This window comes from Lobosporangium transversale (genome assembly GCF_002105155.1).
Source record: "Lobosporangium transversale strain NRRL 3116 chromosome Unknown BCR41scaffold_20, whole genome shotgun sequence".
In the NCBI taxonomy this organism is placed as follows: Eukaryota; Fungi; Mortierellomycota; class Mortierellomycetes; order Mortierellales; family Mortierellaceae; genus Lobosporangium; species Lobosporangium transversale.
The window spans coordinates 643,943-660,058 of record NW_019028998.1 but is presented as its reverse complement, the minus strand read 5'-3'; the positions used below and the strand labels follow the sequence as shown (position 1 = coordinate 660,058).

The window sequence follows — 16,116 nt, the reverse complement described above, 5'->3', positions numbered from 1 at the left end:
TGCGCATTTAAAGTGAGTTTAATGATCTGATATCTTTTTCAGAACAAATTAACACAGCCAAGTTTCGCGGTAAATGCCTTGTACTTCAGTATCATGTATTCGATTTGTATTTTCAGTTGTCATGAAGAAAGTTTCAGTCTTCTCTTTATACTTCCCTTTGTGTCCATGGCACTCTCAAGCTCATTTCTCGTATCAAAAAGTTCGAGCTCGAAATGCCAATTTGTGTCGTTTCAGGCTGACAAGCACGCCTATTCATAAAAAGTCAGCAACTACAGTATATAAATATAGATTAAGTATAGATACATAAAGTAAATTGTTTGTCATTAATGAAGAGAGAGTGTTTTAATGCAATCAATGCGAAATATACAAAGTAACAGCTATTTAAACAGATCTGCAAAATTATAAATCCTATGTCAACAAAATGGGACGTCCTTACAATGTTGGGTAAAAAAAAATAGAATTGCTGTTAGATAGTCAACAGCTCATTGTCAATTCTTTGAGTATTGCCACTACTGTCCTTCCAGCGAGCACTCATCCGCACTGTATTAAAACTCTTATCGTGCCAGAAATGCACCAAATTCACCCCTTGGTCCAGTTCCGCGTCGGTTTGCCAGTATGGGTGCTTAAAATAGTCGTCCTCACAGGTAAAATGAACAACCCAAGCTTCTTCTGCTGGGAGTAAACGTTTGTAAGTTAGCGTCTTGCTGATATGGTCCTTAATAGAAGTTTGACTCCCTATAGCCAAAAGCTCGATAACAACCGTAGGTTTTCCTGCTTTCTTGATGACAATGTCAATATATTTGTGGTCCTCATGCTCACGGAGGCGCCACTGGCCAATGATCTCATATTTTTTTGTTTTGTTTAGCCAGTTGGTGAGAACTCTCATCAATTCCGTGTCATAGACGCTTTCTCGAGGGACACTGGCGTTGTAGTCGCCCATAACCTTAACTGTTCTCCCCGAACTTTTGTATGATCGATCTTCCGCCTGCAAAATCAAGTCTTTATCGAAAAATCGAAGAGCAATCTTCATAATCTCTAGAATATCCAATGATCCTCCTCTTTTCTTTGGGGGTGACTCTGAAGGAGCGTGAGGATATTTTAATGGGATAATATATCTCCTCACAAACGAGTCAATGAATGCTGAGGCCATACGGTAGTTACTGCCATCAAGTCTTATCAGCACCCCTTCTGCAGTTAGGAAGTCTGCCAATCTCTGTTGTTCCATGTCTGTGATAGATATATCGCCGAGATACCCAATAAAATCTGTTCGGAGAAGATTAACAGCATCTGTAGCTGATTCATTCAAAAGTGAATCGACCATCCTTCTGAAAGTATGGTACGAAAGCATCCTCTTATTCTGATTGTCTGTGGAGAAGTCCTGCCATGTATCGTAATCGAGACATTTCGTCGAGCCGTTGACTTTCGAGCGAAGATCCTCATGAATGGAGCGTCCACAAAGACAAATCATTCCTGGATGACTATTGACATTGAGCACAATTCATTGTATTAGAATGGCACATCAACTCGTGGAGAGTTAACTAAGCTTAAAAAACATACCCATTTGACTTCGAGTGTACGTCTCGCATCACCAAAAGTTCTCCAGAAAACAGACTCATTATTGCGAACGTTAACTTCCTCAAATGATAGTCTAAATGAAAAATATAAGGTCAGTACCGGTACAATAGCGCATACATTGCATCCACTTTATCCATTTTCGCGGAAGTTGGCTTACGGGAGGCAGCGATACCCAAAGTCAGTTAATTGGGTGATAAGTCGATACAACCATGTTGTTTTTCCAGAGGCACGTGCGCCTATGAGCATCACTAAATCGCGGCGAAAAACGCTCTGTAGTATTTCCTTATTTTTGTCATGGTCCGCAGGATCCACATAGTAGACTTTATTAACATCGTCGAATCTGATCGGTCCATTGACTGTCCGGAATGTAATGAGACAGACCATGGCGATTATAAATTGAGGTTCATTCTGCTTCTTTCTGCTCCAAATCATACTTTTAACCTGCTTTTTTTTTATTTTTTTTTTCATCATGTACCAGAGATATTCGAGCTCTGCCTGCTAGATCCCTGCATCTGGGTATCCCACGGGGCCAACAGAGCTTACGAGGAGGACTGTGTTCAAGATGAGTAAGGATGACCTTTCCCAGGCTTGTGAGAGTGCAGGAGGATCATTTGTGATGCGCACTCACACGCTGGAAGAGCACGCACAGTTTTCCAAGAAGGTGCGATCTCCGCACCAAGAGAGTTCAACAAAATAAACTGGGTTGTTACAAACGTTTATGTGAATGAATAAGCTTTTTTTATTTTCTGAAAACAATTAGTCGCCATCTTGCAGTGTTAAGGACGATTCTTGCTCGTTGGATTTGATCTTCTTTTCTCTTCCATGCTCAATTGCCTCTCCACTTCTCTTGATGGAATCCAATAGCTCAATCTCGTTCTCATGAAAGTATTCGGCAATGTTGCCCTCATCTATCACCATTAGAGCCTGCCTTGAATCTGGGGGATGCATGGTCTTATTTTTATCTGACAATTTTCCAGGATACATTAACAACAAGCTAAGATACCTTTCATTCGGAGGGCAAAAGCGGTCAAAGTTGGGCAAATGGTGTACATTGATCGCGTCGCGGCTAATTGTCTCTAAGGCGTGTGCTGCTTTCATACCATCAAGCTTCTTCACGAATTTGAGCTGGACAAATACGGGGTACATCTTTTTGTTGATCTTGAGAATAAACACAATGTCTGGACCAGTGATTTCGTCCATGGGGAAATAAAATGGAGGAATCTCTCTTTTATCAATCCTCGAATCATGGTCGAAATGGGCCTCCAAGAATTGCTCCATAGTCAAGTCACTGCAATCAGCTCCAATGCGGGATTTTTTCCATCCAACTATGGTGGCTTCGTGATCAACCAGATCCAGAGGTGCATTTTTTGGAAACATCCTTTTCGCAAGCGTCTTTTTGTGGAAGATGTTGATCAAGCTCAAAGGAACTTGATACTCCCAAAACTTTCCATGTATTTTGGGGTCTTTAGTGAATGTCCAATAGGTAACTATCATGTTGTGAAATCCAGGGTCTGATTTTTGAAAGTAATTGTGGACTGCAAGAAACACAAATGGTTCGTCGATCACTGTACGATATTCTGACGATTTTGACTTGATAAACTCCATCCTACCAAGCGCCGATTCTACAAGTTGGGGAAGTTCCTTAGGGATAACAGTTTGCGCTCCAAATAACACCATGCGAACAAGTGCTAATTTGACGAGATAGAGCATCTCAGATTTCTGTTCTTCCTCCACATTAAGCGTCTTCATAGCGTGATGAAAGTCAGAGCATAAGTTCCCCCTTTTCCTCTGGTTCAAATCACCAGGGCAAGTTGTTAGCCTTTGTTGCACGTCCTTTATCTCCTTCATCCAGATTGGCTCTTCTTGAGATCCTGGCTCATTTTGCTCCCTTTTAGTCTCCTCGATTGCATTGTGCTTCCATATAGTTCCCTCGATCACGCTGATAATGGGTCGGAATCGGCCTCGGAGGAGTCGGTACATCGTATCGACTGCAGCTGGCGGTATCATTTCATCGATTTTTTCACGACCTGTAGTCACTTGATCTTTAAGACGCTCTAAGTATTCGGTGATTTGTGCTATACTACTCCATCCAGAAAAATTGGTGATACGATAGGATTGACCTCCATCCGGTTCCTTGGTACCTTTGGCTTCTGCGCCAGAATCCTCCAACCATTGAAGGTCATTAAGACTAAGGCCAGTCCCACACGGAATGATACAAACATGTTGCTTATCCGTGGTTACTGTTTCAAGGCCATGGACTACAGGCGATAGTAATGGCCTCGGTCTGCTATCGGGTAGGTTCGATTGGAATCGTTTCTCAAATACTCGGCTGAAATTCTGAGCCTCATCAAGTACAATCAGAATTTTGGTCGATGGATTCAGTTGACTTTGAACTTGTTCAAAAGCTTTTTGAACGACACGGCATACGTTCCCTCTTCCAACACCTCCCCTGTGGAAGCTTGCGGCTATAGTATTGAAAAGCTTGTCAAAAATATCGGGTACCTCCTTGCTGAAAGCTGAGGGGCAAACCTGCAAGAGCATCAAGCTTTCACAAGTTAGGTTTTTGTTCAATCCCAGACAGTGTTGGAAGATCAGTAGTCTTGACAGGAGTAGGCAGTGCGTGATTGCTTGTGTGTTAAGGCCATTTTCTGCCTTATCTTGATTATTATATAACCGTTCCAAATTTGGCTCTTGCATAAACTCAGCAAGCGATGTCAAGTCATTGGATCCTCTATCGGTGCTGCTGGCGTTCAAATAGATGCCCCATTTCTGGGAAAGAATCTCGATGACAGTCCTGGTCTTCCCGCAACCACTAACTCCAAACAATGATAGTTGACGAGGATCATCTTCATAAATTTTTTTGATTGCCTCTTCACATGGATGGTATATAGTGTTATTGAGAGATGTCGATGGGCTAAGGAGAAGAAGACTTGGCCATTCTTTTTTCTCGCTTGGCGCTCCTCTCCTAGGGACTTTCGGAAGACCTGACACAACTCCCCCAGTCAGTGGAAGTTTAAGGTCACCATTGGCGTATGATTCTAGGAATTGCTTGACCTTTCCCTGGAAGAATTCCTTCTTGATTCTCTCAAGCCAGAGTCTCTCTAGATATGACATGTGACGGACAATGTTAATATGTCGTAAAAACTAATGTGCTATATAACCCGTAATATAACCCGACAAATCTCTTACCATCCTCATCATTTAGTTCTAAAGCTCTTGGACCTAAGTATCCATAATGTTTCAAGAAAAGGCGTTAGAATAAGCTGCAGCATGTAGCAAAAGATTAAACGAGAAATTGACTCAATCCACAACCACAAAAAAAAGAAAAGAAAGGGCATTAGGAATAGGCTCCGGGTGTGCAAACTCAATCAAAAGACCCAAGGAATGAATACAGAGCATCTGCGATGCTGAAAGTCTACTTGAGAAATAGACTCATTTACTGTTGACTTGAGAACTCGTACCTGCAAAGGATCCTAACAATTGCAACAGCAATAAAATAAATAAACATGTTAGCATGAACAGTAATGTTGATCGTCATGCACAGGAGTTTAAGCTCCATCTGGCTGAAAATATCAGTAGCCAGCCCATCAAGAGCTACCTTGTGATGGCCGCTGAATAATGACGTGTATGGTTTTCTTCGCTGGAGCAGAACCAAAGACCTCAGAGATCTCGCTTGTTGCTCTGGTGAGTAGCTCCTTTGATTCAATATTGGCGAGATTGATTGTAGCGCCCTCATCAGGAACAGAGATGTGAAAGAGATTCAATTTGTCGGCATCAATCTCTCGGAAGTCGTTTTCTTTTTCCTTCTTGATTGCTTTTTTGAGAGCAGCAATTGAGTCATCAGCATCCAATTGGACTTCAAATGCGGAAGAGTCGCCGTCGAGAATACAAAAGAGCTTAATTTTTTGAGTCATCTTGGTTTAATTGCGTACTGAAAAAAAAAAAAAAAAAAAAAAAAAAAAAGTAATTGTCAGTAAATCAGCAAAGAGCGAATTTGATTAAAGTGAACTGAGCAAGAATGTTGGCGTTAATGTGAAGATTGAAAGAGAAATGCTTAGAGGAAGAGGGATGAAAGAAAGAAAAGATGGATGTGTGAGAAAAAAAAAGAGTGGCAATAGGATGTGCTCACTAAAAATAAAATTACGTACACGCGTTTTTATTCCCATCATCCATCATACAATTATATACATACATTTTCCTCTCTATTGCTTGATTATCCTTCAGAATCTTTGTTTTCGCACCTTAACTACACGTTAAACATTTAATTCAAGGTTATATCTATTTTTTTTATCTCTTTCTTTACATCTTTAATTTTTGCTCCTCCATGTGCACCTCTTTCTCTCTCTCTAGACACCTCTTACTCTCTCTTTCCTCGCTTATTTTGTCCATTATTTTTTTATTTTCCTCACCAATTTTTTTCACTTTTATCTCTCAGCACACATTCCCTGCCCATTTTTTATTTCATACTCTGTGCACCTATCTCTCTCTCGCTCTCTTTGCACAGCTTTTTCTCATTCTGTGAATCAATCATTTCAATTTACTTTCGCACACCGATTTCCTTTCCTTATACGCACCCATTTTCCCTGCTCACTGATTTTTCCTTCGCTTCCTCTGTTCTAGTTTTCCTCACTCAGTACACACCTAATTTCCTCCCATTTGTATTTTCCTTTCATTGCGTTCCCATTATTTTTAGCAATCTCTCTCTCTCTCTCTCTCTCTCTCTCTCTCTCTCTCTCTCTCTCTCGCTACCGTTAGAACGTGAAGGCCTCACATCTGTGCCAATCTTTCATTGACGCTATTATCCAATCGACATTCGTAAGTCTTTATCATTTCGGTGGTTTCCGTCCCTGGTAATCTCTGCATTAATTTGGTGTTCCTGGACAGTCTGCATTATCATGTCTGCGTGCGAAGGTAATGTAATGTGCTTTATTTCATACAGTGGCTTCCAAAATTGTCCACATGTTCCGCGCCCATGTTTTCCATCTTGATAAGAATAATAGCGATGTTTGCTTGCACTTTTATTTTTATTAGAATAAACAAGCATGCCAATGTTAAGTGCAGTGCTCCTATTTGGTTCGAACGGTTCGAATTCGAACAGCTTCGAATGCATTCGATTCGAATAAGCCTTATCCAGGTTCGATTCGAATGGTTCGAATGGTTCGAATAGGAGCGTGGTGGTTTGAATTGCGACGTGTTATGACTGATATAGCTCATAGCCCTGGTTCAGAGTTGTATTGCAAAAAGTTTTATTTGATTTGCTAGTATTGAGAGATGCTTATACTCTTATTTAGAAAACTATATAAGGCTCAATCAAGGCATCTCTTTCAACCAGTGCTCCTATTCGATTCGAATGGTTTGAATGGCTCGAATCATTTGAACCATTCGAATAGCATTCGAATCCTGTTATCTATTCGTATTCGAATCGAATTCGATATCAGGCAAATTCGATTCGAATGGTTCGAATAGGAGCACTGGTCCGGGACAGTTACCTTGGGAAAACCAAACTGGACGTGATGGAGCGGCTAGGTGGGATGAAGTTTTTGATGACTATGGATAGTGGATAATTTGTCGCGTTGCGCAACAGGCCACGTCGGAAAGGTGGACTTTGTCGTATACCAGCCACCAAGTCAGAAGCTCGTCACGTGATTCGAGGCCAAGCAAGTCACGAACTAACGCCACCACGGCTCGGTTCAGGTCTGAGTCATAGCATGTGAAAGCATATGACTCATTGATAAGCATAGCCTATGACTCAATGATAAGCATAGCCTATGACTCATTGATAAACATAGCCCATCGATAAGCATTGCCCATGAGTCATCGATAGGTACAGCCCTATGACTCACTGATAAGCATAGCCCATGAATAACATATAAATAGAGACGCATTCCCCACCTAGTTTAGTTCCTTACCTGATATCTTGAATAAAACTCCTAAGCTTTCCTTGACCCTTGTTCCTGTTCACATATCTCCTACTCTCTTACATACCCACCTGCCTAGTCTGGAAAAGGTCATTCTGCCTTACCCTCAGCCTAGGTTCTCGACAATATCAGGTCAAAACAACTTTTGACCTTTTCACTCCTGTCCACCATGTCTGTTTCTCCCTCTGAGCATTCCTCGACCGGTTCTCGACTCTCGAAGCCGCTGTCGAAGGTCTGCGAGTCATTGAGCCAACCCTGCAGTTTTTTCACCAACATGTTGACTTCTTTAAGAATGTCGCCACCAATCTCGAGGGCCGCCTTAATCTTATCGAAGATGCCGTTCTAGAGTCTCTACCTGCCAAAATCTCAAGTTCCGTCCACGCCAGTCGTAGCTCCATCGTGCAAGAAACCACCAACGCGGCCATGGCTACCCTGCATACTGAAGTCTCTGCCATTCGAAACCTGTTCGATTCCTTCCAACGATCTGCTAATGCCCTTTATGCTACTAAAGAGGAACTCAAGCTTGTCAACACCAAGACCTCAGTTGCTCCCTCTGCACCCCCTGCCGAGCCTAAGTTAGCTGCCCCTGCCGTCTTCTCTGGCAAAAGAGAAGACTGGAAAACCTTTGCAAGCCACCTGGACCTATACTTCGCTGGAAATAAGGAACACTACCCAAATGACTCTGACCGTATCCTCTTTGCCATTTCGCGTCTCGGAGATGGCCCTGCCTTCAAGTACATGGAGAAGTTCATTGGGGACTTCCAAAAATCTGCTGCCATGCGACCCGTTATTATCTCTGACTACTCCGTTTTCCTCAAGACCATGCGCGATGCTTTTGGTATCCAGAATGCTGATGTCGTTGCTCAGGCCCAATTGCGCAACCTGCGCCAGAAGGGCTCGGCAATGGACTACACTACCAAATTCCGTGAACTTTCTGCTGACCTCGGATACAACGACCGAGCTCTTATTGATCAATACCGTGTAGGACTGAAGGATGCCGTTGTTGATGTCCTAAGCCAGTTAGAGGATATCCCCACCACGTTTGACGACTACGCCGCCAAGGCTGTCGAAATCGATGCCAGACAGTATGCCCGCTCCCTTGATAAGAACTTTGCCAACCGACCATTTGCCCCTGCCCCCAAGAATGCTGTTACCTCCGCCAAGCCTGCCCAGGACTCAAGAACGCCCCCTGCTCGGACCTCCGCTCCCGCCGCGACGACTCAAGCCCCTAACATGGCCATGGACCTATCTCAAGCAAGACACCTGACCCCGGAAGAAAAGAACCCCCGCAAAGAAACTGGATCCTGCTTTTACTGTGGTGACTCTAGCCATTGGACTTCCAAGTGCCCTGTCAAAAAGACCTCTCTCGCTAGCACTTCCGTAGATGAGATAGCTTTTGAATTGGGAAAAGAAGAAGCCTAGTAAAATCCACAGGAGTTAACCTAGGCACACTATACAATCTGAATCCTGCCATTATGAAAAATTATGATTCCACTCCCATTACTATCCCCGTCACCCTGTTCTTCCACAACTCCTCCCTTCCTATCCACGCAATGATCGACTCCGGTGCCACTATTTCATTCATCCATGAGAACCTCGCCCGCCTTTATGATGTACCCCTTGTTGAACAACACCTTCGAGTCTCCCTTGCTGATGGAACCACACATCAGTCCCGCCACGCCACACGCATTGTCCTACAAACTACCCAGACTCATTTTGAATTACACTCTTTCCAACTCATCACTCTTGGAAATTACCCTTTGATCCTTGGAATGGACTGGCTCAAGAAACACAACCCAGAAATCGACTGGGCCGCCGGTTCAATAACACTACCCTGCTCACACCAACACACACTTTCTTCTCTCCCTCCTATCGCTACCACTACCATGCCTACTCCTGTTCCTGCTTTTGTCCCTGAAAACCATCTCCGCACTTTACCTCCTCAACTCACCCCTCCTGACATCAAGAAAAACCCCTCTCCTACATCTCAAGCACACGTCCCAGAAAGCCCAGTGAATATTTCCATCATCAGTTCTGCCTCCTTCTGCCACATCCTGAAGCAAGGTCAAGGCATTGGTTACATGATGGATGTATGTCATATGGAACAACTATCTTCTGTTTCCCTCGACTCTGATCCTGCTCCTGCCATTGAACTACCAGCCAAGTATGCCGAGTATGAAGCCGTGTTCTCCCGTCAAGAAGCCGACAAGCTCCCTCCACATCGCCCGTATGATCATGCTATTCCCTTAAAAGAAGGTGCCTCCGTACCCTTCGGCCCTGTCTACAATCTGTCCCAAAATGAACTAAAAGTCCTCTACGACTACATTCAGGAAAACCTCGAAAAGGGTTTTATCCGCCGCTCTGAGTCGCCAGCTGGTGCCCCAATCCTATTTGTCAAGAAAAAAGACGGTTCCTTACGCCTTTGCGTCGACTACCGCGGTCTAAACAATGTCACTATTCCAAATCGCTGTCCCCTTCCCCTTACCCCTGAGACCTTTGACCGCCTAGGAAAAGCCAAGAAGTTCACCCAAGTCGATATGCGCGGAGCCTACAACCTACTTAGAATAGCCAAGGGCGACGAGTGGAAAACTGCTTTCCGCTGTCGCTATGGCCACTTCGAATATCAAGTCATGCCCTTTGGTCTAATGAACGCTCCCGGCACATTCCAAGCGTTCGTTAACGATGTACTTCGAGAGTATCTTGATGACTTTGTCGTCGTGTATTTGGATGATATCCTCATCTACTCTGAAAACCCAGATGATCACGATGAGCACGTCAGAAAGGTTCTCTCTCGCCTACAAGATGCCAAACTTAGCCTGAAACTCGAGAAGTGCAAGTTCGATCAAACCTCTGTCAACTTCTTAGGTTTTGTGATTAGCCCCGATGGTCTCTCTATGGATCCTGCCAAGGTCGCCGCTATTCAAGAATGGTCTGTCCCCAAGTCTGTCCATGATATCCAAGTCTTCCTCGGTCTTACAAACTTCTATCGTCGTTTTGTCCCCAACTACTCAAAGCTTGTCACTCCCCTCACGTCCCTCTTAAAAAAGAACACTACATTCACCTGGTCCTCCGCTGCTCAAAGTGCCTTTGACGACTTGAAGAAAAAGCTGAGCACTGGCCCTATCTTACAACATTTCGATCCCTCCAAAGCCTGTGTCCTAGAAACCGATGCCTCGGATTATGCTCTTGGAGCAGTATGCAGTCAATATGATGACGATGGCCGCCTTCGCCCTATCGCATACTACTCTAGAAAGCTCCTACCCGCCGAAATGAACTACCAGATCTATGACAAAGAACTCCTAGCCATTGTAGTCGCCTTCAAGCACTGGCGCCATTACCTCGAATTCTCTCATCATGCCACCATTGTCCTGACTGACCACCGTAATCTTGAATACTTTGCCACTACAAGACTGTCAAGGACTGACAAAGGGTTTGCAAGGAAAGGTAAGTGAATGAATAACAAGAATGATAATGAGCTGAGAACTAGAATGGATTCACGAATAGTTTTATTGCAGACTGAGGTTTACTATGTTACAAATCTATCATATTTATACTTGTTTGACTGAAGCGGAGACGCGCTTCAAGAACTCTAAATAAAGCTTACTCAAATATTTCCTAAGGACTTTTACCATATGCGGAACTTCAAGTGTTGAGTTAACTTAATACACAGGATCCGAGGAAGATATCTGGTGCAATCTTATTTCAAGGTTCCTTGGCACTATAAGCCTTGGTTATTGGTTTATAGCTCTTCTAGAATCCTTGGAGCTATTCACGGAGCTAGAAAACTAGGAGACGCGACTTGGCTTGACAGGCAAACTATGCATGGAGGAATGAGTGAAGGAAATGAGCGGAACAAATTAATCAAGCACACGTGATCTTTTTCAGATTCGAATCAGACAAAAGTCATTCATCAATTCATGAGCTAGACATTGCTTGCTGTTCGTGACAATCCCTCCTCTTATGAGCGATCTCCTGATCGCGGCGAATACCCAGGTGGCCGAGGTAAGTGTGGGTAGCGTTCATGGAAGTCATGAACAAGGTCCTGACTATTCTCGAGATTCTTAGGAGGTTCTTTGGTAGGCTCATCATAACCAATCCACTTGACTAGGTAACGGAAGCGTCGATTCTTAAATTCTGATGACAAGATTTCTTCGACCTCGTATTCGTTTTCGCCATCGATCTCAACCGCAGGAGGCGGCGGAGCGACACGACCCGGGATGGAATTAGCATGGTAGGGCTCGAGCAGAGAGACATGGAAAACAGGGTGAAGTCGTGAAAGTTCTTTTGGCAGTTTAAGTCGGAACGAACGCGTTCCAACGGCTTCAACTATCTCGAACGGTCCAAGTCGTTTAGCGTCGAGTTTATCAGAGGGCCTGGTAGTCTTTATATTGGTTCTTGACAACCACACCATGTCACCAGGTGAGAACGATGGCTGTGGCTGAGCATGTTGGTTGTAATTACGCTCTTGCGATTCTTGGGCTTCACGAATATAAAACTGAAGGTCTTCTTGAACGTCTTTCAAAACTTGTAGACGATTTTTAGCACTAGGACTACTGGCAGCAACCCTCGGGATTACGAAACTGAATCTTGGGTGATACCCTTGATGCGCGAAGAATGGCGTCTGGTTGGTGGATGAGTGGACCGTGTTGTTGTAACAGAATTCTGCCATAGGGAGCAGACCAACCCAGTTGTCCTGCTGATAATTTAGAAAGCAACGTAGATATTGTTCCAGAGTAGCATTTGTCCTTTCGGTTTGACCATCAGTCTGTTGATGGAATGCTGTAGCAAGATTCTGAGTCACACCTAGGCCCTGAAGGAAGTCTCGAGTGAATTGTGCGGTGAACAGGGATCCACGGTCAGTGATGATATCATCCGGGAGACCATGGACAGCTACGATACGATGTAGGAACAAAGTGGCTAATCCTGCGGCGTCGATATTGTCTGTTGATGGGATAAAGTGCGCCATCTTGGTGAATCTGTCTACGACAACTAGGATAGCAGTCTTGTCCTCAGAGGGTGGTAGTTGAGTGATAAAGTCCATGGAAATGGAGGACCATGGTGTCTCGGGTACAGGCAAGGATTGTAATAAGCCATATGGCTTGTGGTGAGTGGTCTTATTGCGCTGACAAATGTCACATGTAAGGATAAACTTCTTGACGAACTGACGCATCTTTGGCCAATGATAGGTTCGTGCTACAAGCTCGAAGGTCTTATGAACTCCAAAGTGACCCGTGATGATGGTGTCATGACAGTGACGAAGGATATCCAGCTTGATGCGGTCATTGGCGGGCACGACGATGCGGCCCTTATGGTATAGCAGACCATCCTCGATAGCATGCTCTGGGTAGGACTCTGGCTTCTGGTGTAGGCTGTGGAATATAGCAGCTGTTGTTTCGTCTTGAGGGTAGGATTCTTTGATTCTTGCAGTGATGTCGTTACTGCTTGATTCTTGATGTGTGGCTACGGCTAATAATTTTGTATCCCATGGTTCTAGTTTGGGCAGGATCGCGTCATGGACAGCGTCTTCCCCCCCTTCAGGAGGGTGCATGCGAGAGAGGGCATCAGCAGCACCATTGAGAATGCCAGGGCGATAGACCACGCGGAACTTGAACTTGGATAGACGTTCGGCGTAGCGTACTTGACGAGAACTTAGGGAACGTTTTTCAGAAAAGTACTCGAGGTTCTTATGATCAGTTAGGATGGTGGCAGGGAAGTGAGAGTACGCGAAGTAGTGGCGGAATTGTTCCAGACCCTCTACAGCGGCTAGGAGTTCAGTATCATGGACATGGTAGTTTCGCTCAGGGGGTGTCAGAGAGCGAGAATAGTAGGCAAGAGGCCGCAACACTCCTTTGTCGTCCGCCTGGCTACAGACAGCGCCCAAAGCGTGCTTTGAAGCATCGGGCTCGAGAAAGCATGGTTTTTCTGGGTTGTAGTGAGACAGGACTGGTTCGGTTGTGAAAACCCTTCGAAGCTCGTCAAAAGCCTTTTGAGCAGGAGGACCCCAGACAAAGGGCACATCTTTTTTAAGGAGGCTTGTGATAGGCGAAACTACATTGGAGAAATTCTTGATGAAGCGACGATAGAAGTTGGCAAAGCCCAAGAACACTTGGATGTCGCGCACAGATGCAGGGGTAGGCCATGATGTGATAGCCTTAACCTTGGCAGGGTCCATGGAGATGCCAGTAGGAGAGATCACGTAACCGAGAAACTCAACGGTGGTAACATGAAACTGGCATTTTTCCAAATTGACTTGGAGGTCAGCATCCATAAGTAATTGCAAGACCTTACGCACATGGTGGACGTGTTCCTCCTCGTTGTTGGAATAAATCAGGATATCGTCCAAATAGATGACGACGAAGGTATCAAGGCAGCTACGAAGGACCTCGTTGAGAAAGGCTTGGAAGGTGGCTGGGGCATTGGTGAGCCCGAAAGGCATCACAAGGTACTCGAAATGGCCATACCGAGTGCGAAAGGCGGTTTTCCATTCGTCACCCTTAGCTATACGAACAAGATTGTAAGCGCCCTTGAGGTCTAACTTGGTGAAGATGAGTGCTAACCGTAGTCGGTCCAAGGTCTCTGATATTAAGGGCAGGGGGCAGCGGTTCTTGATTGTTATTTTATTGAGGGCTCGATAATCTACACAAAGTCTGAGTTTGCCATCTTTTTTTGGAACAAATAGGACAGGAGCGCCGGCAGGGGATTCTGACCGTCGGATAAATCCTCTTTTCAGATTATCATCAAGGTATTCTTTAAGGGCTTCGAGCTCAGTATGTGACAAAGTATACAAGGGGCCAAATGGAATTTTGGAATCAGGCTCAAGAGAGATAGCATGGTCAAAGGGTCTATGAGGAGGCAGAGTTCCAAGTTCTTTCTCTTTGAAAAGTTGCAAAAGTCAAGGTAGTGTTCTAGGGGGATCTAAGGGTGCAATAAAGGTATCTTTATTCAGGGGGAACTATGCTACAGAACTAGATAGAAAAGTAGACCTATTTATACTAGTTAATATCCTGTTGCAAGGAATGCTCTAGAAATATGGGCGAAATACTATGTTGCACAAAATTATTATAGTGATTTCGCTTGCATCCTTCCCGTCATGAAGAAACCTATTATCTTGTTTTTCTTGAAGCCTCAAAGACGGCAAGCGCCTCTTTAGCGTTTGCGAGCGAAGATTTTGTTTCCCAAGTGGCTTCATCTAATGGATAGCCTTTCCAAAGAACGAGCCACTTAGGAGTTTTGCCAAACATTTTGAAGTCAATGATTTTGTCGACTTCATACTCCTCTTCTCCATCTACCAGCTCGGGGGCAGGGCGTGGTGGTGAGCGGTCGCCGAATTCACGAGGTGACTCAATATAGGGGCGAAGCAGATCGGCATTAAAGACTGGATGCTGATGCATGTCAGGCGGTAGTTCCAGCTTGTAGGCATTTTCATTGACCTTCGAAATGATCTTGTAAGGGCCTATGTACTCAGGTTCCAGTTTCTGCGACGGTCTATTTTTATGTCCCGCGACAGAGATGTTTTCCGAGCTTAAGAGCACCATGTCACCCACAGCAAACGTAGCAGGCCTGCGAGTTTTGTCCGCTTGGGCCTTTTGCCTATTCTGCGCTTCGATAATGGCATCCTGAGCTAGCGCCAAATTCATCGACTGGGTTCGAACAAAATCACTGACAGCCGGAACATTGGTATCAGGTGGCTTTAAAAGAGATCCAGGGACTAGTGGATGGTGACCATAGTTCAGAAAGAATGGGGAGAAGCCTGTCGTAGGATTGACAGAGTTGTTGTATGCGAACTCCATCATAGGCAGTAAAAGATCCCAGTCGTTTTGCTTGTACGATATGTAAGAGCGGAGCATTTCTTCTAATGTTCTGTTGGCGCGCTCTGTTTGTCCGTCTGATTGTGGATGGAAGGCAGTAGACATGTTAAGTTTGGTGCCCATGAGCTTCATCAACGTTGTCCAGAACTTGCCGGTGAAACGTGAATCTCTGTCTGACACAATTGTCCGAGGCATGCCGTGCAGTCTAAAAACATTGTCGAAAAAGAGTCGTGCAACATCAGAGGCAGTGTCGGTAGTTCGGCTAGCGCAGAAATGAACTTGCTTGGACAGTTTGTCCACAAAGACCGTAATCGCGTCAAAACCTCTGGCTGTCTTCGGAAGCTTGACAATGAAGTCCATTGTTACAGTATCCCATCGTTGGCTTGGAATTGCCAAAGGTTGGAAAAGCCCTGCAGGAGGCTTTAGTGAAGGCTTGTTACGCTGGCATTGCTCACAGGAAGCAATGTATTTTTTTATATCCCTCGCCATGCGTGGCCAAAAATATGTTCGTCGCATGCTACTGTACGTTTTATCGAATCCCAAGTGGCCTGATATAGGAGCGTCGTGAGCGTCATGCAAGAGTTGTGAACGGAGTCCGTCGTCCTTGGGTATGCAGAGGCGAGGGCCTTGTCCAGCGTTGATCCAGAGTAGACCATCCACCACGAAGTAACGATCCGAGGTAGAGGCATCCTTATACTGATGCACGAGGGGACCTAGAATTGGATCGTGTAGGTAGCAACTGGCTAGTTGTTTTCGAATGCCAGGGTCTAGATTGATATCCAAGGAGTTCAAAGTAGTAGGTGTAGCCTCCAAGT

The 16,116-nt window shown here is 44.8% G+C and overlaps 2 protein-coding genes across 2 annotated transcripts; both read right to left on the bottom strand.

The window, feature by feature from the left end:
- Positions 1-275: 275 nt before the first annotated feature.
- BCR41DRAFT_354506 (hypothetical protein) lies at positions 276-1,483 on the bottom strand. The gene has a single exon (XM_022024328.1). It carries the CDS (start codon positions 1,466-1,468, stop codon positions 467-469), a length of 1,002 nt encoding a protein of 333 aa, XP_021881142.1. The 5' UTR covers positions 1,469-1,483; the 3' UTR covers positions 276-466.
- A 2,959-nt stretch (positions 1,484-4,442) lies between these two features.
- On the bottom strand, positions 4,443-5,710 carry BCR41DRAFT_82260 (hypothetical protein). Its single transcript, XM_022031036.1, has 4 exons — positions 5,174-5,710; positions 5,037-5,048; positions 4,765-4,797; positions 4,443-4,672 (listed from the first exon to the last, which is right to left on the bottom strand). The coding sequence occupies exons 1-4, from the start codon at positions 5,487-5,489 to the stop codon at positions 4,614-4,616; spliced, it is 420 nt and encodes a 139-aa protein (XP_021881141.1). The 5' UTR covers positions 5,490-5,710; the 3' UTR covers positions 4,443-4,613.
- Positions 5,711-16,116: the final 10,406 nt, after the last annotated feature.